Raw genomic sequence first — 25571 nt, 5'->3', positions numbered from 1 at the left:
TAATTTGGGTGTGTTCAGAGAAATAAGAGCAATTTTGAATTTTGAAAGATGTGGTATACTTATATAAATTATAAATATCTAATGAACAACTCCCTTCAAATTTAAAAACTTTCACTCCTCCCCCCCACCACCACACCAAACTACCAAACAAACTTTAGAAATTGGCAATGTATTTCTTTCAGCTCATTATAGTGTGTCTCTATAAAACTTTGCTTCCAACAAATGATAAAATAACAAGTTTAATATTAAGCATATGTATACACTAAAGATAATATTATGATAATAATGGTATTATTTGACTTATCATGTACTAATACTCATAATTCTAGAGGAAAATACACTATTATATTCAAAATCCCATCTAACTTCTACACAATTTACTAAGTTTAAAAATTAATATTCTCATATGCACCTATTGTTTGATATCTTACCAAATTTTCATCCTAAATTTTGGCATTTGCTTGTAATTACCTTTTTTTTTTATTTCTCTCCATCAAAATTAATTTCAGTGAATGCTTTTGCATTTCGGGTTATCTGGTCAAAGTTCCGTATATTCTCTTTCTTTTTTTCCTAATCTTTTGGTAGTAATATCCGCATATCAACTTTCAAGTAACATTTTGATAGACAGACACAAAGGATCTAGAAGGGAAAAATATCAAAACAACATGATTAAAAGACATGGGATCAAAGAAAAATTTTGTTAAAAAAACTAGGTCAAATAACTTATTTCAGCCTCGAAATTCAAATTCTTCTTATGTTACATGGTAGGAGACAAGAAATATAGTTCCCAAAAAGAAAAGGGAGATATGAAACAACAATTGTTTTTTCATCCCCACAAGGTCGCTATGGGATTCATGAAAGGTTCTAAGGGGGCCTCAGCTTCTTCCTGTGTTGGTCTACAGCACAAACTGTCACAACGAACCTCTTCCTGCAAAAGACACACGCATGAATCAACATCAGTAAAGATAAATCAGCGAGAATGTTGATGACATGGAATGATTTTATCTATAAAGAAGGTAAGATATCAAAGATCACCTCAGACATGTCATGGTAAAATCGGACAGTGAAGGTGCAGGTACACTCTTTGCTATCATGCACCCTCCTCTCGATTTTCAAAACACGGGCATCACAGTAGAGGGCATAATCAGATTTTACCTGTGAACAAACAATGAAGGGTCAAAAGAGTAACCATAGTTAGGGTATTTATGGATTAGTTCAAGGCAGAAAAATATCCATCTGGACACACATCATGTTTATGTAGTAGAGTAAAAGGGTTGGAATCATTTACCAAGAAACATAGTACAAGATGTCCTTCCTTAACCTTGTGACATTCGGAAGCTTCCAGTGGGATGGATCTCTCTCGCACCCCTTCTTTCACATTAACCCATTCATCTTCCTCCTTACCAAATCCATGATATCGTACACGAGCTTCCTTAAATCATGTGACAAGAAACGAGTCAGATTCACCAAAAGCATGCATAACACTTGGGGAACACTTGACTATCAGTACTATGATCTTTGGGACTATCTAGAGTTTGATGCTTAATGCAAAGGCTTAATGAATTGAAAGACATCATAGAGTTTGTTGAATTCCGCAAAAAAATGGCATAGCATAACAAATGGACACTAGGGGAACACTTGACTATCAGCACTTAGATGCATGATTTCTTATGCTAGTTTGAGGAAATCATTTTGGGCTGTAACAGCCACAAGTTCAACAACTTGTTTTCACGAAATCAGCTCCCCTCAAGTATAATTGACAAAAAAACCCATCTTGAGGTATGGTCCGGTACTCCTACTGGTTATTCTATTTGTCATCAGAAAATTGAACATATAATAATGAATTAATACCCAGCCACAAGATGTGACCAGATACTAAGCAAGGATTACAACTCCCATGGACCTATCAAAGGAACACTGTAAGATAAAAAACTGACCCACATCTTAAAACACAAACTCTACCTCCACACACCTCCAACAAACTGCCCTCCTATTCTGGCCTAGTATCTACCTTTGCTTGGTATTGTGCCCTGCCCATGCATGATTTTAAGCTTGAGCAGTTTAGAAGTAATGACACCATTTTTACATAGTACAACTTGCATTTGAGAATGCCCTTTTTGTAAATGTCCTGTCATGTACCAATTTTCAACCATAGTAAGTTTGATTCTCCTCTGCCTGAGGTTTTTCCTATCAATGGCTTTTCTGCGTTCTTGCTTCATTATCTCTCGTGTCCAAAGTTTGACATTCACTTTTAACGGCTGAGTTTCTATTGCTTAAAAAAGTTTTAGAGTTTTTCTTCATTTTTAACTCACTATGTTGAAAGAGACAAAATAGTTTATATACACTGTGGCAGCCTAACATGCACAATTCAAATTCAAATGAAAGAAAAAGAAAAGGCAAGCTTAATAGTCAGCCGCCATGTTTTATGCAAAAAAAAAAAAAAAACTAAATATAAAGATGGGTATTTTAAGTAAAATAAGGAGAGTGTTGCAGGTATGAAAGGAACTATTGCTTCTATACTAATTAGAAATTCAAAACAATTCAGTTTCTTAACAACAAAATACAAGAGAGACTTACAAGTTCGCCTGTGCTTAGAACTCTATAGTTAAGAAACATTGCAACATCATGCCTGTAATTGGAAAAGAAAAAAATCACCAAATGGTGGGTCAGTATCTAACTAACAAACTATCTAACGATAAAGGCTTAATGGCTGTGAAGGGGAGATGGGTTTGTTAATACTAATAGTGTTTAAATAAATCTTTTTGGGGTAAAGGGTAGTTGGTGGGAACACCTCATTTTTAATCTTGTTCTTACTGCAGCGCCACAAATAAAAAACCAGACCATGTCGTATAATTATCACGTAATCCGAGATATTTAAAAATGTCACAATGCACAAAGCACAATATGCCTAAACTCAAAATAGAACTGCAGCTTAATCAGAACTTTGTTCCTCACCATGCTTTGTCTTTTATAGATATTGATTCATATCCCAATTCCGACAAATCTTCCGCTTTAATACCTGGTATTATGTGTTAAGAATCAAAAATCAAAGAAAAGTAAATAGCAGAAAAAAGGGGGAAATCGCTGGAAATATGAAACTGCTTGTATTATTGAAAAAGAAGGGTAACTGGATAAGCGTGAACATCCCTAATGCCTACAAAGCCATGCTCATATAGAGAACGATGTTCTATGCCCATAACTATCACAAAAAATGCTTTTCCAAAAGATACCCCTCCCGTCTCTATTGAATTCCTATATAACCAGATTCTCTTACACAAATAGCACCCTTTACCTTACTCTTTGCCACATCAACATTTTCCTTCGTCCCACTTTTATTTTCTCAACAAAAATTTCTACCTAATGGGCAAGGAAGTAGGAGTCTGCAGTTGGGATCCTCACACTGATCTGAAACTCTAATCATAGTGTGGAATTTTTAATTATAATTTATCCATAGACCTGCACTGACTGTGTTGATCATCATTTATTAATTCTGCATTGCCCATCATTCCTCCCGATTGCTTTCTGAAAATAGGCTAAATTTGTGTAGTTTATAAAACTCTGTGATAATTATTATCATTATTGATACTATTATCAGGATTTCTTTTTTGGTATGCTATTATTATTTTCTTCAGGTGCCTTATTTTTTCAAAACAAACTGGACATGGCTCGGGAATTCTATGAACCTATGACCTACAATTTGCACAGCTAAATAAAAGAAAACATGATTAAGTATAACAATTGCAGATGTTCAATGATTATATTTCCATTAACATATATTAAGTATTGTTGTTTGTCTAAGACAACAGGCTACCTCGTGCAATTGAAAGGATCAGGGTTCTATATGTAAAGGCTTCGCTCATGTTTATATTTTCATTGTTTGTAACTGCGAGAGGACAACTTTTTTTCTAAAATAACAAATTGTCTCATTTTAAATACGGATACTGTTCACGTTGCTTCCAAAAAACAATTTACCACTAGGCCATAACGTTAGGATCAGTATTGTCAATTGTGGATAGCATTAAGTAGTGGATTGTTAAAATTCCGCTATGCAATAATGCTATAGTGCCGAAAAAGCGGCTATTAGATGATATTAGTACTAAATTACGTATCACGAAACAATAGCGGTTAACAACATTGGTTAGGATGACATTAATAAAAGCCAAACATATTTATAACTAAGGTAAATATAAAATTAAGGAATTTAACAGATGCTCGTGCATGTGGTTTGATCACATTGACTAACTGGTTAGCATAATAATAATCACATAGTATAGTACATTGACCGAGTTAACAATCAATCTAAGTCTGATAACAACAACTTTATTTATAACTTGTGATACGTGAACAGAATATCAATTCATTCAGAACATATTCAGTCTCCTTTAATTCTATCTAATTTTCTAGTTTTATCATTTTGTTTCCGCATTTCATAGTTGTCTAAACTAACGGGATTTAACTTAAAACAAATGAATGCTAAGTAATGCCAACACAGTAAAGGTAACAGTCACAGACAACTAAAATGAGAATGTGTTTCAATGCTTTAGTTCTATCTTCCTTTTTTGAATTCATAGCAACATTAAAATCAAAGAGAGAAAAAGGACAACCTTTTGGATTCGGAGAGATCTTATGTTCCTTTCTTGAAGAAGATTCATCCGAAAGATCAACATAAAGATTCAGCCCCTCAAGCTCAACTGATGAAACAACTTGACCCGTCAACTCTCTATGTTTATTTTGGAACCACTGCTGCACCTGAAACCCATTACAGCCAAACACATCATCATAACATCACGCTGCAATTCCTATAGTCCAAAATTCGTCAAAATGACAAAGAAAAAACCATTACCAACCTGTTCCCATGATAAGGATTTTTTATTTGATAAGGAACTGCAAAATCAAAGCATGTAGATCACTTATAACACATTATGATAATAAATAGACTAGTAATCTTTGATACACGGACACCAGAAACAGAACACCGGTCACCGACACTAACATGTCGACCCCAGTAAAAAAAAATTTAAAAATATATAAATTAAATGAAATCATAAATGTCGGTGTCAGTTCCAGACACTGGCATAGACACATTTTTTTTGCCAGAGGTGTCTGTGCTACAAAACTAATAATCCTCTTTATCTGAGGCTATGATTAAGAGAAAAAAACTGAATTGACCTCAAACTTGTAGCAATCTCCATGCAGAAACTCTGATCGAGTGATTTTTCTCTAGCACCATTATAAGCTCTTTCCAATTCCAGTATCTATAAACAATGATGAAAAAAAGGGAAACTGTTAGGGTTAGTCAATAAAATTTGCATGCAATGAAAATGAAAGCAAATAGAATATTAAAAACGTGATATGGAATTGTTACATATAGCACTAGAAAAACCTCTAGTTGAATTTGAAGAGTTTGATACAGAACGGAAATTACCTCATCCATCGAGAGGTTAAGGAACGGTGATTCGTTTGAAGTTAACTCTTTCATAGCTATAAAATGTGAGAGAGATGAATGTGTATATACGTTTCTAACGGCGGCAGAATCGCAGTGCCGGCGGCCGACTACCAACTCCGGTTCGTTTTCCGAGCAGTTAAGTTTCAGACTGCACAACCAAATTGTTGTTTTTTTCTTTCAAAGGAAGAGGATATATATATATATATATATATATATATATATATATATATATATATATATATATATATATATATATATATATATATAAAACGTTAAATTTTTTTTATGAGTTCACATTCAATATTTACCGCTTACTTTTTTTTATTTAAAATATTATTTTCAATAATAATATTTTAAATTAAAAAAATATTAAAAAAACCGGATGTGAACACATATAAATAATATACAGCAAATAGGGATTCAACAAAGATTAAGATAAGACTTAGGGCCAGTTTGTTTCAGCTTTAAAAAAATGGATTTTTTAAAATTGTTTTTTAAAATATTACAAGTTTTTTTATATTCGTTTTTTCTAAAATGAAACACTTAATTTGACATCCTATAACATAAACATACATAATTGAAGATCAAAACTTAGTCAAAATCATAATTTTTTCAAAAAGTTGTATTTCAAAAATGATTTTTATGAAAATCTATTTGAAATAGCTTCAAAATTAATTGATTTTTTGAAATTTTGATATCCAAATTTTTTTCCCATAAATAGATGAAATACCTAAAATCACATTTTAAGAATAACTATTCGAACAAAATTTTCATTTGAAGCTTTTATAAAAAGTTTCTTTGTAAAAAAATTTTTCACAAAATTTGGTAACACTATAAAAATCATTTTTAAAAAAGCCAAAACAAACGGGCCCTTAAGTTATTGATAATAAATTTAATTTTATGTTTAAAAGATTGATCATGGAAGTGATTTATTTATTATAGCGTGTGATGAAACAATATCGGTTGAATCAACAAGACCTGCATTTAATTTTTATTAATTTGGAGAAGACGTATAATAAAGTGCCTAGAGAGATTTTGTGGAAAGTCCTAGAGAAGAAAGAGATTAAAATTGCATATATTTGAGTTATCCAAGATATATATGAAAGAGTATCGATTAATGTTTAGACACAGGGTGGAGAGACAAATAGTTTTTTCATTGCAATTGGTTTGCATCAAGGTTTAACCTTAAACCCCTACATTTTTACCTTAATTTTGGATGTACTCGCGGAACACATTTAAGAGATAGCATTGAGATACATGTTTTTTGTAGATGATATAGTCCTTCTTGGTGTGAGGCGAAGGAGGATTTAGCTAAGATGTTGGAAACTTGGAAACAAGCCTTAGAAACGCATGGTTTTCGTATTAGCAAAAGTAAGATAAAGTATACGGAATGTAAGTTCAACAAAAGAAGAAGCGTTTATAACTTAGAGATGAGAGTTGGAGATCATATTATCTCTCAAGTTACACGGTTTAAATATCTTGGATCCATAAAATAAAATGTTAAAAAAATAGAAGGGAATATAAACCATCGAATTTAAGTTGAATGATTGAAATGAATAAAGACATAAGATGTTTTAGAAAAAAAAACAGAAAAACATAAAAAAGATATATAATAGATTTTATGTATTAGAGACAAGAGAAAAATAGATGAGAAAAATATTTATGTAATTTTCGGAAAGATACAAATATTCTTAAATAAAAAGTATAATATTATATATATGTATTAAACTTTGATATATTTTCAATAATATTTAATTATATTAATTTAATACAATAAACTATTTTATTTTATTTTATGTTAGAAAAAATTAAACTTGTTGAAGCAAATGGGTTAGTAATTTATAAAAATATTTTTAATTTAATTAATTAATAAAAATATTGCTTAAAAGAATTCTATAGTACATCTTTTAAACATACTATTAATTTAGATAACACTGTGCTAGTTAATTTATTTGTTAAGATATAAATATATTTAGATGATCAATAATTTAAAAATGAATTATCTAATTATAAGATAAATACTAATCATATGAAATTATAAACTAAATTGTCCTAGAAAAAATAAATTTTGATTATACATGAAGTATTATTTTAATTAATTAAACAATTAAATTAAGTGTACTAATATATAATCTTCACTTCTAAAAAGAGACACATAAGTTAAATTATAAAAACGAATATAAATTTTTTAAATAACCTTGTGGAAATATTACTACCATTATCTTTTTGCATTTTTTAATAGGTTATGAAATTTAATACATATTTCAGAAGAACAAGATAACCAGAGTAGAGTCTGTTATTTACGGATTTTGAAAAGATTGTCACGGAGGAAGTTATCGGTTGAGTCGTGGAACAATATGCTTTGTTTAAGACGTTTCGAGGTACTTCCAAAATTGAAAATTATGCAAAGCAGTTCTTAATAACCACGATATCTCTATGATAAAACAGTTCGTTCACAAAAGGGTTACGATTATCACTTGCATTGTGATGAACCGTTCAAAGAAATACACCTTCATATGGTATTTAAACCACTTGTAGTATCTGAAATAATTTCAGTCGTTGATGGCACACAAGGCCATTCGAAAAATAAAGAAGGAAGTATTTGTTTTGAGATGAAGAGAAAAGAGAGGGATAAGAGAGATTCCAAATTTTTAGAAATCTGGCGTGCGTTTCTAATAAACCTAAAAATCATATCAATAGGTAAATGATTCAACTAAGTGGAAAGGAAATAGTGGGAGAGTGGAGAGAAAATTATGGGAGGAAATTACTTAGTCAAAACTAGGTTTTGATGAGTGACTCATGATTAATTAATATTAATAATTAATTCCACTAGAATTAACTCCCATCAAAATAAGATGACCCTTTCAATTTACATTAAGTTTCCAACAATTCCCCACTTGAATTTGAAGGTGATATTAAAAGTAACGTCAAAATGTTTCTAAGATTGTGCATAAGCAAAGGTGTCTACGACTTGAACCTTTGCGTAACAAGTAGAATTCTGATTCAACAAGAGCGACACAAATGTATTGAACTCTATCTCAGACATCAGACCCGCACACAACCTTTCTTAAGGTGTATTCTAATAGCACATGCTTTAATGGCCATGCACGTGTATCCCAATTTAGTGAAGGCTCTAGGAATTCTGCCGCAAAATTCCATAGGAACCAGCCTCAATTCCACAATCACATAGGTGAGTCTAACAAGAGTACTCTTGTAGCCCAGGTACTCCCTCATATAGAGTATAGATCTCATTAAGAGTTTTTATTATCTCATCCTCTTATCGCTTTAGGAATCATGCTTTTCTTATTTACTCTAGCATGATCGCCTCATATTACTCACAACTTGTTATTACCCATTGAACATATTTCCTAGGATCTCCAATCATTTAGGTTGGGATACCATCATGAGCAACTCATATTCTTATAGACATTGGTCCCATCTTATATGATGTATTATAGACTTTCTCTCTAGCTAATCCTTTCGTCAAAGGATCTGCTAAGTTCTCATCAGTGCGTACATGATCCACTCTTATAGCTCCTTTAGAGATACAACTCTAACAATGTTGTGCTTTCTTATAATTTGACATATTTTACCATTATAATAACGGTTCTCGATTTTTGCAATAGCCGCGATACTATTACTGTGGATCAACACAACTGGCATAGGTTTTTCCTATAAGGGAATCTCTGTTAGCAAGCATTTTAACCAACTTGCTTCTTCACTAGCATTCGCTAATGCTCTCATTTCAGACTCCATCGTGGATTGAGCCAAGATAGTTTGTTTTTTTATTTCCAAGATACAACTCCTCCAACTATTTTGAATACATAACCACTAGTATCTTTGGAATCATCTGATAGGGTATTCCAATATGCATCACTGTATCCTTCAAGTACAACAGGAAATCCCTGATAATGCAAACTAAGGTTCATTGTCTTTTTAAGGTACCGCATGACTCGCTGAATAGCTTGCTAATGCTTCTTACTCAATCTACTCGTAAACCTGCACAATAATCCTACAACATGTGCAATGTCTGGTATAGTACAATCAGTGGCATACCTAAGACTGTCAATGATGCTTGCATATTCTGTCTGTCTAACACTTTCACCAATGTTCTTAAACAGTTTCATGCTTGGATCGTATGGTGTGCTCACTGGTTTACAGTCAAAGTAATTATATTTCTTTAAGATTTTTTTCCATATAATGTGATTGATCCAAAGAAATTCCTTGCTCAGATCTTGTGATCTTGATACCAAGAATCACACTCGCTTCTCTGAGGTCTTTCATATCAAAGTTGTTGCACAACAATGATTTCATATCATTAACAGCTTGAATGTTTGATCCAATTATGAGTAAATCGTCTACATATAGACATATGATTGTGCATATGCGATTCTCAGACTTGTAATAAACGCATTTATCACTTTCATTCACTTTGTACCCATTCGATATCAATAGGTTATCAAACTTTTCATGCCATTGCTAAAGAGCTTGTTTTAGTCCATATAGAGACTTATCTAACTTACATGCCTTTTTTTCTTGTCCATGGATCACAAATCCTGCTGGTTGTTCCATATAGATTTCTTCTTCTAAGTCACCATTTAAAAAGGCTGTTTTAACATACATTTGGTGTACAATTAAGTCATAAATAGCAGCTATTGAAATAAGTACCCTAATGGATGTAATCCTGGTGACAGGAGAGAAGGTGTCGAAGAAGCCTATATTTTCTCTTTGTCTAAAACCCTTGGCTACAAGGAGAGCCTTGTATTCATCAATAATTCCATCAGGTTTTAATTTATTTTTCAAAACTCATATACAATCGTTTGGTTTGCAACCAGGAGGCAAGTATACTGAGTTTTAGGTCTTGTTAAATTCTAGAGATTATATCTCATGATTTATAGCTTCTTGCCATAAATCTGCATCCAGAGATGACAAGGCTTCTTGAAGATTTATTGGATCTTCTTCTATATTATAAGTCGCATAATCGGGCCCATAGTTTTTAGCAACTCTTACTCTTTTACTTCTTTGAAGTTCTGTTTCTACATTATTGTTGCTTTTTGTACTTCTTATCACAGGAATGTGACTCGATTGGATGCCCCCACTATTTCTCGATTTGAAAGGAAATTTGTCTTCATAGAATTCAACATCATTTGATTCTATGATCACTTTTTCATTTAGGTCATAAAACTTGTACGCCTTACTGTTTGCTGCATACACAATGAATACGCATTCATAGGCTCTACTAGCGAGTTTAACTCATTTCGAATCCAGAATCCTGACATAAGCCAGACATCCCCAAGTTCTCAAATAAGACAAGTTTGGTTTCTTTTTCTTTAATATCTTATAATGTGAGATCTTACTTTTTAACTTGGGAACTCTATTCAGGACATAGCAAACAATCAGTGAAATTTCCCCCCACTAGTGAGGTGCAACACAAGAATTCATCATAATTGCAACAACAAGTTCAGTAAGAGTTCTATTATTTCTTTCTTCTTTATTATTCATTTAAGGAGAATATGGAGCAGTCATTTAAGGATATTCCAGTGCTTGAATAATTTAAAAAGGGATGGAGCAGAGCAGAATATAGTGGTATGAATTCCATTCCATTCCATCACTTACCATAATATTTCTTCCACTCTGATTTGGGAGGAATGAACAATTTGCCTTAGAAAAGGAGTCTTGTTGGGTTAAGGTGTATGAGTGTTATATATAAACTACCCCTTAATTCCTAATAAATGTGGGACCATTTTCCACAACTCGAGGCTAATGGGCACGGTGTGAATGTCGAGTTCCAACGGACGGCGCCAATGTGATGTACCATCGACCTCAAGTCTATGCCATTGTGAATACGAGGTATTGTCTGCTTTGGGTGTTAGAACCCTCGCGTATTTTTCCTTTAGAAAAGGTGCCTCGTTGAGTTGAGGTGTAAGAGTGTTGTATATAAATTATGCTTACCATCAATTCTCAAATAATGTGGGACTATTTTTTCCAGACTGGAATAATTCCCGTTTGAGAGCAACTTACTGGTGCATTTTCAATTTAACAAAATCATGTATTATGTTCATTGACCGGGGAAAGAAACTTTACACATCTATCATAAGAAAAGAAAACAACATTGTTATCATGTAAGGAAACAAAGTTTAGTTATGATATTTACTACCAAACTCAACATTTAAGTAGTGAGAAAGGTAAGAGTCTTGGTATATTATATATAAGCATTAACATTTAAGTTACATTTAAATCATGGACAAATTTATCATCCTCAATGTCATTCATTTTGGGATGATTTTTTTTAGACATAGCTATGAGATTCACACAAAGAAGCTAAAATATAACTTGTTTACTACCTCTCTCCATTACATTATTAATATTATTTGAGTTCCTAATTTTAACGAACGTGTTTAATTAAGAATACACAGTTGCAGAAAACAATTGACATTATTAAAATTTCAAAGCTATCCATTAAAAGTATATTTTATCATCCAAAAATATAAATGAAGAATAAAAGGGTCGGAGAACAAAATGGAAGAACATTCAATTAATCTGAGTTGTCAATAAATAGAAATTTGTAAATGCAATTTATGAAAGAAAAATTAAAAACTACCTTAAATGAATATATGAAGTCTTTAAGCATTTAACAATATCATGAATACCAAGTACATCTTGTAAAACTGCAAAATAAAAATAAATTGATTCAAATCTATATATGAACAAAGCCATGAAGAATAAATAAAATCTATTTTATTAAGAAAACTTGAACATGCATGATAGTGTCAACAAATGTTTTAGATTCTGCTTGAATTGATATTTACTATTGGTGCTCCACCCATGAAAACAACAAACTAGAATGCTCAACATGTGACTCCACACACAAGAGGGTGAATTATGAGGGTTTGAAAAATGATAATTTAAAACAAAATTATTTTTAGAATCAGAGTTTAAAAAAACATTTTTCTAAGAAATATTTGAATATGCAGTGGAAAATCAGTGTAAAGAAAATAAGCAGAAAACATAGAGTTTAGAGAAGAGAGATGACACCGGTGATTTATAGAGGTTTAATCTAAAAAGAATGAACTACTTGAAACAAACAATCGGTAATAAGTAAACTCACGAACCCCTGATACAAGGAAAATTGAAGTTTCAGGTTTACTTGAAACAAATAATCGACATTAGATATAATAAACCCAACTCAACAAAACAAGATGAGAGCTTCATAAAGAATCACAAAAAATATAAACTCAATATCAATAAAAATATAAAACTCAAACTAAATAACAACACATAAGCAGGAGATGACACGTTTTCGATTGCATGCACTTCGTCTCTTGCAAGCCTCCACGCGTCCTTCTCAAGGAACAAATAAAGCCAAAATACCGTTATTGGCCTATTATTCATGTAGAAGTATCCAGGGGGACCTAGTCTGAGGATGGTGAATATGTCATTTTTTTTTTGTTTTGATTTGTTAGTAGTATGGTTTTGTAGACAGGAAAAGGGACACAGTCTCAATCTGTTCAAGCTCTAACTCGAGCCAATTCCTGAAGCAATAATGGTCGTAGTCATGATTGAGTAAAGAGCATAAGCAGGAAAAATAGAGTTTAGAGAATAGAGATGACACCGGTGATTTATAAAGATTTAATCTAAAAAGAATGACCTACTTGAAACAAACAATCGGTAATAAGTAAACTCACGAACCCCTGATACAAGGAAAATTGAAGTTTCAGGTTTACTTGAAACAAATAATCGACATCAGATATAATAAATCCAACTCAACAGAACAAGATGAGAGCTTCACAAAGAATCACAAAAAAATATAAACTCAATGTCAATAACAATCTAAAACTCAAACTAAATAACAATAAATAAGCTACAACATGTAGATTTTTATAACTTTAGGTAGTAGAACAACTTAACAACAACATCAACAATAACATTAACAACAACTTCAACAACAACAACAACATCAACACCAAGTCTCAACAACAACAACTACATAAAACCTTTAGGGTCTCAACAACAAGTCTCAACAACAATAACAACATTAACAAACAAGATAAAACATATAACATAAATTTGTTTAAACAACGACAACAAGACAAGTCTTATAGCATAAATCTGTTTTAAAACAAACAACTACAAGATAAACTTCTAGGGTTTCAGATCTCAACAACAACAATATGAGAGTGATGTTTGACGTACCATATCTCTGAAGAAGAAATGAAAGAAAATGATTTAGACCTCTAAAGAAGAAATGAGAGCCCTAAACACATATCATATTCGTATTGAAAATGAGATGTATTTATGGATCACTTAGTTTAAGGCTCCCTTGTTGGCTCTCTTGTTAAGAACTCTTCGTTAGGATTGTGTTTGTGTTGCTTATCAAAGTGAAACTGAAATCTACAAGCTAAAGCTATATAAATCAGAGAAACAAATTCACCTCGGTTGGAAAAGAAAACTGAGGTGAAAAGTGATGTATTTTTGGACTATAAATAAAATATCCCGTAAGGCATCACTTTTAATGGAATAAAAAAAAAATATGAAGTTGCTATGATTCGAAGCATGTACACTAAAATAGTTTACCCATCAGTTTTCATAAAAAGTTGACTGAATAAATTGTATATTTTTTAAGAAAAAAACATGGCACGTCAAGGACTTATACCTTGTTTTTTTTATATGTGAGGTGAAATCATTGTCATGAAAAGTAGTTTTCTAGTAGTGAAAGTCTGTCTATAATATTTTGCATACAAATTTTTGTATATTTCATCAAGCGTGGTGATTTTCATCTGTAAGAAAGTTGTTGTATAGATTACAGGTGTTTGCAAATAAGGAAGGTGTCATTCTATTTATTGGAAAATGTCCTTTGAACCGAGGTAATTCAAAGTCTACCATAGTTGTTTGGTGTTTGTAAAATCAAGAAAGTGGTGTGCTTTTTTGTTGTTGTTATAAGATTGTAGAAGAAGTCTTGGTGTGAGTCTTGTACAAAGATCTAACAATAGTGAAAATCTCTTATGGCATGTGAAGAAAATAGATGTACCATTGGTTGATAAGAGAAACTATTATATATCCATGTGTCAATTTTCTTTACTGCATTGTATTTTTCCAGCAATATCCTTCATTTAAGACGTGAAAATCTATTTATTAAGACTCTTATATAAACTAATTCGACTACAACAGTCTTTTACTCAGAAGATTACACGTTTCCGATTGCATGGACTTCGTCTCTTGTAAGCCTCCCCACGTCCTTCTCAAGGAATAAATAAGGCCAAAATACCGTTATTGGCTATTTCAAAATCCTCAACGTTGAACTCCAAGTCCGATTGACTCAAAATATTTCTAATTACAGATAGAACAAAAATACTTATCAGTTTGACTAGCTGTTCGTCAAAACATTCTATCGAAAGTATCTTCATGCTATGTCGAAGTTAATCTTTCTTCACGAAATCAATCCTTTGTTTCAGAATCTTATTTTCAATGAGTGTTGAATTTGCAGCTAACAAGGGGTTGGAGTGTTAATCATGCATATCAGCCTTATCTCCACCGAATCAGAAGAAGCAAACCACCATACGAGATTATGAATTCACTCTTTCGATTATCATCTAGTTATATGGCATATCATTGGCTCTATCTATGGGATTAATTTATGATTCTTGCGATTTTCCACGACCCAACTTGGATTGGTTTATGATTCTTGCGATTTTCCATGACCCAACTCCCCTCGATTCAATCTAATTTTTTCCAATAGAAATCCATATCTCCTTCGATCAAAGCACGAATACTCATTTCTTGATCAATCACTTCAAATTCAGATCTAAGCTCTCTTTCGGTTTGTCTATCAAATATGGTGGCGCTAATTATTAACGTCTCAAGGTGGAGACATTATTCATTTGATGTGTAGAAATTGTTAGCTTTGACTTTGGCCTACACCAATTTTAAATTTTGGGTGGAGACACTAGTTTTTTGATGTGTAGCAATTGTTAACTTTGACTTTGATTGACGTTAATTTTTAACGTCTCTTAGTGATTTTGTTGCCCGTATAATGAAATTAGATGACAAAAATCTATTGTCCTACCTAACAATGCTTGAAGGAACACCAGAACAAAGAAAGAGTCTCAAAATTTCTAACATAAAACAATTACTAGTGGATTGGAAAAGAATACAATAAAGGATACACCACTATAGACAACCATGGACTCCTCCCGGAATTCTTTCAATGGAAAAACTCGTGAAAATAGGAAGAATATGTAAAATGAAATCAAGACATACATATACATCATCCAATAAGAAATTTTTTATCAAGTATAAACAACAAAACTAGAGGTGTAACATGCTGTAAGTTTATAAATTAATATTGGGTCTTGCTAACTTGTGCTCTAAGGGCACATGTTAAGAATACCATAATTATAAATTTTGAGTGAAATAAAGTCATATTTAGAGTTTCGAAAATTTGATTACACGCATTCCAAGAGATTATTTATATAAATGGTTTATTAACTAATGCCCTTGGAGCACATATTATCATTTTCCATTAATATTTAGTTGAGCGAGAAATGATACTAATAAAGCAAGAAACCACCTGATATAAAGGAGTAGACTCACTTGCATTATCACTAACTGCCTGATTAGGCTCATACTCACCAAACAAGGGGTGAAACCCACGTTAAATATTGTCAAAGTATCTATAATTGGACCAAAGAAAATGCAAGGTATATAGGTACATGTTTCAACAATAAAAACTGAATACATTAACTTATATTGATTTATAATAACCATATAAGCATACCCCATATACTAACCTAAAATAATATAAATATTAATGTATATCCATAAAATGGGTAACTTGAGATCAATCAAATGGGTAACATGAATAGGATACTTCAAAGTTGAATCGCCACCATTTTTACACAACTTTCCGACACAAAACGTAATGTTCCTTCTATTTGTTGACTCATATGACACTATTTTTGTAAGTACTAATGGCATCACTGGCTTCGAAAATAATATCACATTTTATAAAACAAACAAAAAATCTAAATGCTAGCACAAATAAAATAATTTAGAAATAAAACAAGCAAAAGAATTTCATCTATATAGTCTGCAATAGAAAAACCCACGTTTTGAGTAACTTCAGTAAGGCAGGTAACAACCATGGTCAAAACTTGAGGGGGGTGAAAAGCTTTCTGATTTTCAAAATGAAAATATTAGTTTATGGTTTAATTATACATTCTAATCATAAAATTGTTTGGTTGCAAACTCACAGTAAATTTAATCAAATGATCAAATAAACTTACAAAAATGGAGCAAATTGAGCACCCGTGGCGTTTGCAAATGCAGGGAGAAGATAAAAAAATTGCATCCATAAACACTTTATAATGTGAATTATCATCGTCATCAACTTTACTGTCTAACTCTATCACCTGACAAACATATTGCTCATAGAGCAACAATGAGGTTGCATATACAGGCTTAGGCAAGTCTGGTAACAAAAAATCTCATATTAGCCTTAGCTCTGTAAAATAACATTAGGTGATAGGTCAAATAATTCGATGTTTACATGGCTCAATATTTTCATAATCATAAATATCTAATGATGTCAGAAAAGAAAAAAACAATGATCAACCAAACAAATTGGAAAATTTTCATTGATAATGTGTTAGAAAGAGGTTTATTTATGAGAAACATGTCACGCTTTTGGTATATATTTCTAGTAGAGCATTCAGCTGTAGACTACTCTAGTTGCTTCAAGAAGCTTCTACATTACCTAGTCAACTATTCTGGTATAGTTAGTTAGCATTAGTTCATTATTTGCATTTATCTACTAGAATCTACATTTTTAGATCAATTTTACATAAAGCAACTCTTAGATCCTGCCTAAAATTTTCTCTCACTTTCTATCTTTCCTTTGTTGGGGAAAACAGAAAATTGGAGAAGAAGAGAAGAGAAATAATAGTGAAATTGAGAGGAGGATCAATTATATTGAGTTGGTTAGTTAGTTTGTATACAACATAATTTAGATTTCACTCAACATCCCTTCTTAATTCAAGCTATCAAAAGATATGACTCCTACTCTAAGTTCCCTTATCAACTTTATGAATTGCACTCTTTTAATGGATTTAGTAAGAACATCAGCCACTTGTTCTTCTGTTGGACAATACACGACTTCAAGCTTTCCTTTGGTGACTTAAGCCCTAAGAAAATGAATTTTGGTTTCTATGTGCTTGCTATTTCCATATGCAATTGCATCAGAATGGGATTTAAAAATAGGAACCCATGACAAAATGAGATCGTAGTCACATGTGGGACAACAAAGCCAATCGCATCAGAACACGATTTAGAAATAGGAACCCAGAAGAAGATCAACACACGAAAATTGTTACCAAGGATGATGTAAATATAAAACAAATTTAATCTTCCAACTATACATCTTTTTTTGTCAACGTTTTAGTCTTGCTTCCTTTTTTTCTCATAAAACTACTTCCAAATAAGGTATCCTATTACATAATCACTGTTCATTGTTTCTTATTGCTTTATGATAAATTTTGGAAATAATTTGTCATTTTCTTACAAGTTAATGACATAATATTAAAATGTTAATTTTGGAGGTGGCATTTAAGTATTTGGTTGTGGTTGGGATGAAATCAGGCGCAATTCCTACCTAGGTATATATGATGCATTTGTTATAATTGTAATTGCTTAAATATTTTTATTTGTTATAACCGACTTCAAGATTTTCTTGATTACTTGCTCTCTCTTTTTCCCCTTTTATTTTACTGGTTCTATATTCTGATTTTTACAACACAAAGATGATTTTTATAGTAATCTATGTACGAAGATATGTTATTTTATATTAACGAAAGAACGCGTAAGTGTTTACTATTTGTAGTTTCAATATTAATAAAAGGATAATAATTTTCAAGCCACAATTATGATTTCACAATCCTTAAATAGAAGATAGTACATCAAACACATAACAATTTTATTACTTATTATCAAATACAAAGTACATTAGACTAATGAGAAAGTCTCACAATACACAAAAGCTCACACATAGCTCTAACATATTAGAACTACTTTTATTTAGGATACATATATTATACTTTTACATAAATTATGATGTTTTCACATCATATTTCTCTTCATATATAACTTTAAAACAAGTTTCAACTTGAGATCACCATGAAGGTGCAAATTTGTAACCATCATGTTCAATTTTAATGTTAAAAAGTAATATATAAGAGAAGTAATGTGAATGATTAGAGAAGGCCTAGATGACACGAGGACAATCATCATACTCACTCACATTATCATTAGGAACCCATGCTATAGCCTTGTTGCCAATAAAATGACAAATAGGGACAGTTCCAGGTCTAACTTTGAGAACTTTATAAAGTGCATTAGCATTCATACCTCTTGTATCATGGTGGCAAATAGTAAGCGCATTTGATTTAGTTCCATCAGAGGCCACTAATGGAACCTTGTAAATGGTTGTGGCATTGACTTGGTGGCAATAGAATACAACATTTTTTAAATTCATTTTATGGCACATAACTGCTTTGTCTCCGATTTTCCTCACTTCCTCCATCACATATTGATTTTGATTTTGAGCAAATGAACTTGACATCACTTTAATATTCTTCCCAAGCTTTGAAATGGCGAAATCCATCATTGATTCTAGTGATGTTACACAATGCCTATCTTCCCCTATGGCTGATGGTTTCTCACAATAATCATGAATAACGTGTGCCTCTTTTTCACCTGATGGGCGAGTTATGGAAGTTTGACTTACTTTTTCAATTTTTTTAATGGTTGTTTTATGAGGCCATACTACAGCTTCAAAATGTTTGTTTGGTCTCTCAATTTCTTTATTAATCTCTTCATTTCGCCATGCCTCAAAAGGTTGGATTGGCTCCTTAATTTCTTTTTCATTCCGCCATGCTCCAAAAGGTTGAATTGGCTCCTCTATTTCTTTTTCATTGCGCCATGCTCCAAAAGGTTGTATTGGCTCATCTATTTCTTTTTCATTCCGCCATGCTCCAAAAGGTTGAATTGGCTCCTCTATTTCTTTTTCATTGCGCCATGCCCCAAAAGGTTGAATTGGCTCCTCATTTTCTTTTTTAGCTGCTTCATTGCGCCAAGCTCCAAAAGGTTGGATTTGTTCCTTTATATCTTCTTTAGTTGCTTCGCCATGCCATGCCAAATCTTTTAAAGGTTTCATTGATTTCTCAACTTCTTCTTTAGTTGAAAAATGTGGGCTTGCTTTTTCTATAAGTATTTGTGCATTTGATCGTGATGGTTGAACATATGATTGCTTTTGAATCCCCAAACTTATTTGTTTTCCAGGATAAAGATCATGGTTGAAAAAGACAGTCCAATATTGTTTCATCTCTTGTCCTCTAATGAGCTCTGTGTTATCTGTAATATTAAAGACCAAAATAATTTAATTTTCTAACTCATATATATATATATATATATATATATATATATATATATATATATATATATATATATATATATATATATATATATATATATATATATATATTCGCGGGAACCAACCCATATATATTATAATCATATACTATTAATGATGTATATTTTAAAATATTTTATAATTAATATAAATATTATATTCATCTACCCTCTTATTCTCATGCAACACATTTTTATAAAAGACATTTTGATAAATGTACATACTTATTTATGAAATCAAGAAGATTGATTATATTTAATATGTTTTTTTATAAGTACAAAATTATTATTATTTGCTTACAATTAATATCAAACTAATATTTACTAACCCATTAGCACCAAATCTGAAAGAATCTTAGGTACAGGAGTGTCTGGCCAAATTGATTTCCAATATTCTTCTCCTGACTTAGATGCATTAGTTCCCATAAGAGCCACCTGAAATATATATTCATGTTAAAATTTTAAGAGAAGAATATTGAAAATCTATTAATACATCTAAGTAATTCATGATTTCATCACAAATGAGTTGCACAATGCAGCAAAATGAAATTTACGGTACGGCCGCGTGATTGGTAACTATGCCTCTCTTTATAAATGGCACAAAATAAATTGAGTATATATATCATATTTTTATAATGGTAGTATATATTTAAAACTATGAAAAATCTTTAATCTCTATACTTTAGACAAACAACAAGGTGATTCAATAATCTATGAGAATAATATTGATGTTGCAACAATGACCTAATCTTGTAAAAACATTAAACTGAACTGATGTGTAAAGTGTGTATTAAAAAAAGCATATGTGGTAAGACAGATAAAAACGTTTGTGAGATGCTCGTGATATATTTTTTTATACATATAACATTGCTTTAAAATGCACTATCTCCGTTTTTTATTATTAGTCATTTAAAATTTTTTATACATGTTAAGAAAAATAATAATTAAAAATAATAATTATTATATGAAAATTAAAAAATATAATTTTATAAAGAAAATTAAAAAATATAATTTTTTTTATAAAATTATTATTCATTGATGATATGTGAAAGATAAATTTACATAATTAAAAAGAAAGAAAATAATAAGGCTAAATTACAGTTTTGGTTCCCCTATTTTGGCCAACTCATGAAATCAATCCCCCTATTTATTTTTAAACAGTTTTGGTCCCACATGTCCATTTTTCATTAAAAAAACACTATTGTGTACTATTTTTTAGATGCGTAGCATACTTTTATTGACTTGGAATAAGAAATATTAATTATTGACGACGTTTTCTTTCTTTAATCGTCTTTTCTGATCGTCGCATTTTTCTCCCAACTTGTTCGTTCATCTCTTTCATTCTCCAAAAAACACTCTCTACGTTCTCTCTTGTTCAAAAAGTATCCCACGAATAATTTTTTTTGAAAAAATCAACATTTTTTGGACGAAAAATAGACATGCAGGACCAAAACTGTTTAAAAAATAAATAGGGGGACTGATTTTGTGAATTGACCAAAAATAGGGGACCAAAATTGTAATTTAGCCAAATAATAAATATTTAAAAATATAATAGAAAAAATATCATTAATTATTTATTGGAATTGTAAAACGACCTATATTTAAATACAATTTTTTTTTCAAAGCGACTTATTATAAAAAAAAAAATAGAGGGAGTATAATTTATAACTAAATATATAAAAATTACGAAATAGTAGACAAAGAATAAAGAAAAATATATGACTAGAAAATCATATAAATATGATTAGAAAAATATAATAATGACAAATAAAATAAATATGCATTATAAATAAAAATATAATAACTTATTTTTGTTATTTTCTTATTTGAAATAATCTCAAATATAAGCATTATTAAATATATAAAACAACAATTTATGTAAACAACTTTAACTTCTTTTTTTTATCCATTATACCACATCATTGTGTCTCCAATAAAAAAATTAAACAGCATTCCATAAACCCACTTAGATACTTTTATTGAAAATGCTCTAACATAATTAATTATTGATTAACAATTGATAAAAATAAAATAAAATATTCTAAATAATATAAAATATTGAGTAAATTTGACACAATCATAAGTGGTGAAGAAAAGCAGAAAACAACTTACACAAAGAAGAGCTAAAATAGAGAGACTTGTAAACTCCATTTAAGCTGTAAAGTTGTAGAAGTGAGTGTGTATGAATCTCAAGACCTACAATGCATTATATATAGTAAATTTGATGACCATAGCAATAATTGTCCGTTGTCACTTTGCTATAATAGATTAAAAAATAAAACACTTCTATAATATTAAAGTATTTTTTTCTTTCAACAAAATTATTTCACATGAATTTATCCTCAACTGACCAATGAAAATTAATCATTAAATTTTAATCTTATTTTAACCATTAAAACCATATCACATTGTCGGAGTATAGAACTTTAATTTTTAACTTTTTTAAAACAAAAAATATATCCTACCAGAAAATGAGAATCAGTAAAATAAAATGGAACAAATATAGGTACAATTGAGATAATAAAAGAGTGGACAATTATATAACCGTACAAGCTGACTCACAACAAATAACTTCAAAATTTTAAAGGCTTCAAACTAAATATTTTAGTTTAATAGTATACTATATAATGCATCAAAGGAGATTTATAAAGCAGGTGTTTCATGATTGATCAACAACACATCATTGAATTATGCTGTGGCGGAGTCAGAGTAAAAATTTTATATCATGTTTTTATTAATTTTACACTCTGTTTTAATTGATTTTGTCTAAAAATTCTGTCTTTGATTTTGTTCAAAAATTTTACACTATATTTTTACTAATTTTGCTCCTAATATTGTCTAAAAATACAAAGAAAGAAATGGATGAGTCTGGGCGCATGCCCGAGTTCGCTGGATTGTAGCTCTGCCCATGGAATTACCATGGAATTACGCATGAAAAAGAAATGTAAGAAAAAGGTAACATAAGATTATGTATAAACCAGGATTCAACACCATAATTTTTTACTTTTTACACTCCACATCATCTTCTCTTTCTTCCACTTAATAATTCAACACTTATTCAACTTTTACTCACTACAATGATTTTTGTTTAATAAAATTCAACACCCTATCCCACCACTTTTATTTCATATTCATATTTTCTTTTATGTTTTGTTTTTGTGATTATATATTAATAACAATTATCAATTGAAATTAAATTAAAATAATTAAGCGTTAAATATTTTTTTTCTAATTTAATAACTTATTTGAATTTTATTTTTTTTAATTTTATATATTAGTAGAATTTTGGGTGTTAAAAGGTTATTATTGAGATCTATTTTACTAAAAAGATTGTTAGTGTTACAAACAAAATTTTACTTGAGACTAAATAGAAATATTAGAGAGAAAAATCTCAATTTTTTCCGTGTCCTAATCTAATAAACCAAGTCTCTATTTATAGAAGAAAAAAATAATAAATTTTGATGAAAATAAAAATAAATAAAAAATTGACTTAAAATAAAATAATTAATTTTAAATAATTAAAGTGAGATAAAAATCTAAACAATTACAACAACCAATAAGATTTTGCAAAATATTATAGTGGCCATCACTTCCTCCTCATTCAACATGTTGAATGTTTTCAACACAAATTAATCCACATCATTTTCAACACTCCATTGTAACTATTCAACTATTAGTTTATAAAAAAAAATTCAACTATTGAATAATTTTTCAACACCACCATTATACATAAGTGGGGGCAAAGTCATGTAGAAGCCTTTTCATGTAGGTCTCAGGTGCCAATTTGATTGACACATGCAATAAATAAAATCCAAAATCATTTTTTAAAGAGATAAAGACTTGTTTGAGTGAATTTTAGTTTTTACTGTATCATGCTTTTTATCCTTTTTTAATGGTATGATAAAAGCCATTCTAATGTAGAACTCTCAATAAGAGTTTTAGAATTTTATTGATTATTTTTAATAAGTAAATTTTATAAAAATATATTTAAATTAGTAAAGTTTTTTAATTTTTTAATATAGTCCATATTAGATGACTCATGAAAATTATTATATCTTTTATTTGACTTTATTTATTTAGATTCTTAATTATATTTTCAATTTTATTTTAGATCCCATATTTTCTATTGGTTCTATGTTGCTCTGTTATATTTCAATACCAAATACTTTAACACTTTAACTTTTATTTTGATGTTTTATTTTATTTTAAAAGTACTATAGGTTATAAAATAAATTAAATAACATTGCTTTGAATTTTATAAAAAATGTTTTAAATTAATAATAAGTAAACTTCAGTAAACCCCTTAATCATCTTCAACAGCAGAAAGTTAAGGCTAGGGAGGAACTCAAACAGGCTCATGAGGAGCACATGGTGAACAAGTTTGAAGCCAATATCATTGATAAGGTGAAATACCATACTGATGAGGTTATTCGAATTAATGAACTGGAGGAAAAAATTCTAAGGCAAAGAGCTAAAGTAGATTGGCTTAGGATGGGGATGGGAATAATCATTTTTTCTATGCCTATATCAAAGCCAAACAAACTAAGAGAAATATGAGGGGCATTACGAAGGCTGATGGCACTATTCTTCAGGGGCATGAGGAGATAGAGGCTGAAATTTTAGAGTTCTATGGTCAGCTTATGGGTAAGAAGAGTAATGACATTCGATGCATAGACATTGAGGCCATGAGAGGTGGCCCTCAATTGAATATGGATCAGAGAGCTAACCTTATTAGCACCATTTCTGAGGAAGATGTTCTTAGAGCTCTCAAGGGGATTGGCGATTTGAAAGCTCCGGGCCTGGATGGATATGGTTCTAAGTTTTTCAAATCTTGCTGGAATATTATAAGGCAGGATGTCCTTGCAGCTGTTCAGGAATTCTTTGATACAGGAGTTTTGTACAAGCCCTTCAACAGTACTATAGTAACACTCATCCCAAAGGTTGATTCTCCTAAAGGGATTAAGGACTATCGGCCAATAGCAGGATGCACAACTTTCTATAAGATTTTGTCTAGAATTATGACAGACAGATTGGGGAAAGTTCTACCTAGCATCATCAACCAAACACAAGCTGCTTTTGTGCCTCAACAGAATATCCATAATCACATACTTTTGGCATATGAGTTACTTAAGGGGTATAAGCAGAAGAATGGCACTCCAAGGATTATGATGCAGATTGATTTGCAAAAAGCGTACGATATGGTTAACTGGCATGCACTGGAGAGTATATTAAAGGAGATAGGGATCCCTAGACAGTTCATTGGATGGATCATGGCTAGTGTATGCACTGTGTCATATAAATTCAATGTTAATGGGGAGCACACTAAATTCTTGAAAGCTAACAGGGGTATACGTCAGGGAGATCCCATCTCACCTATGTTGTTTGTGATCATAATGGAGTATATGCATAGACTGATGGCCAAGATGCAGACCAATCCAGAGTTCCACCACCATGCACAATGCAAGAAGCTTAGCCTCACAAACCTTATTTTTGCTGATGATGTATTGTTGTTTTGCAGAGGAGACAAAAGATCTGTGGAGCTTATGCAGGGAGCTTTCACCACATTCACTAAATCTACTGGGCTCATTGCAAATGCTAACAAAAGTCGAATGTATTTTGGAGGCATAACTGAAGGGATGAAACAAGAGATGCTTCGGATGACTGG

The 25571-nt window shown here is 31.0% G+C and overlaps 2 protein-coding genes across 2 annotated transcripts; both read right to left on the bottom strand.

The window, feature by feature from the left end:
- Positions 1–669: 669 nt before the first annotated feature.
- LOC131616334 (protein SAWADEE HOMEODOMAIN HOMOLOG 1-like) lies at positions 670–5629 on the bottom strand. Its single transcript, XM_058887638.1, has 9 exons — positions 5426–5629; positions 5170–5255; positions 4848–4884; positions 4605–4749; positions 2956–3019; positions 2578–2629; positions 1289–1432; positions 1036–1155; positions 670–928 (listed from the first exon to the last, which is right to left on the bottom strand). Exons 1-9 carry the CDS (start codon positions 5477–5479, stop codon positions 827–829), a joined length of 804 nt encoding a protein of 267 aa, XP_058743621.1. The 5' UTR covers positions 5480–5629; the 3' UTR covers positions 670–826.
- Positions 5630–18378: 12749 nt separating this feature from the next.
- Positions 18379–22130, bottom strand: LOC131618126 (unknown seed protein USP-like). The gene is made up of 3 exons (XM_058889392.1): positions 22019–22130; positions 20236–20341; positions 18379–19849 (listed from the first exon to the last, which is right to left on the bottom strand). The coding sequence occupies exons 1-3, from the start codon at positions 22055–22057 to the stop codon at positions 18702–18704; spliced, it is 1293 nt and encodes a 430-aa protein (XP_058745375.1). The 5' UTR covers positions 22058–22130; the 3' UTR covers positions 18379–18701.
- Between the last annotated feature and the right edge of the window lie 3441 nt (positions 22131–25571).

The sequence above is a fragment of the Vicia villosa genome, linkage group LG7 (assembly GCF_029867415.1).
Source record: "Vicia villosa cultivar HV-30 ecotype Madison, WI linkage group LG7, Vvil1.0, whole genome shotgun sequence".
Classification (NCBI taxonomy): Eukaryota; Viridiplantae; Streptophyta; class Magnoliopsida; order Fabales; family Fabaceae; genus Vicia; species Vicia villosa.
The sequence above is the reverse complement of the archived record's forward strand: the minus strand, read 5'-3'. Positions and strand labels throughout refer to the sequence as shown.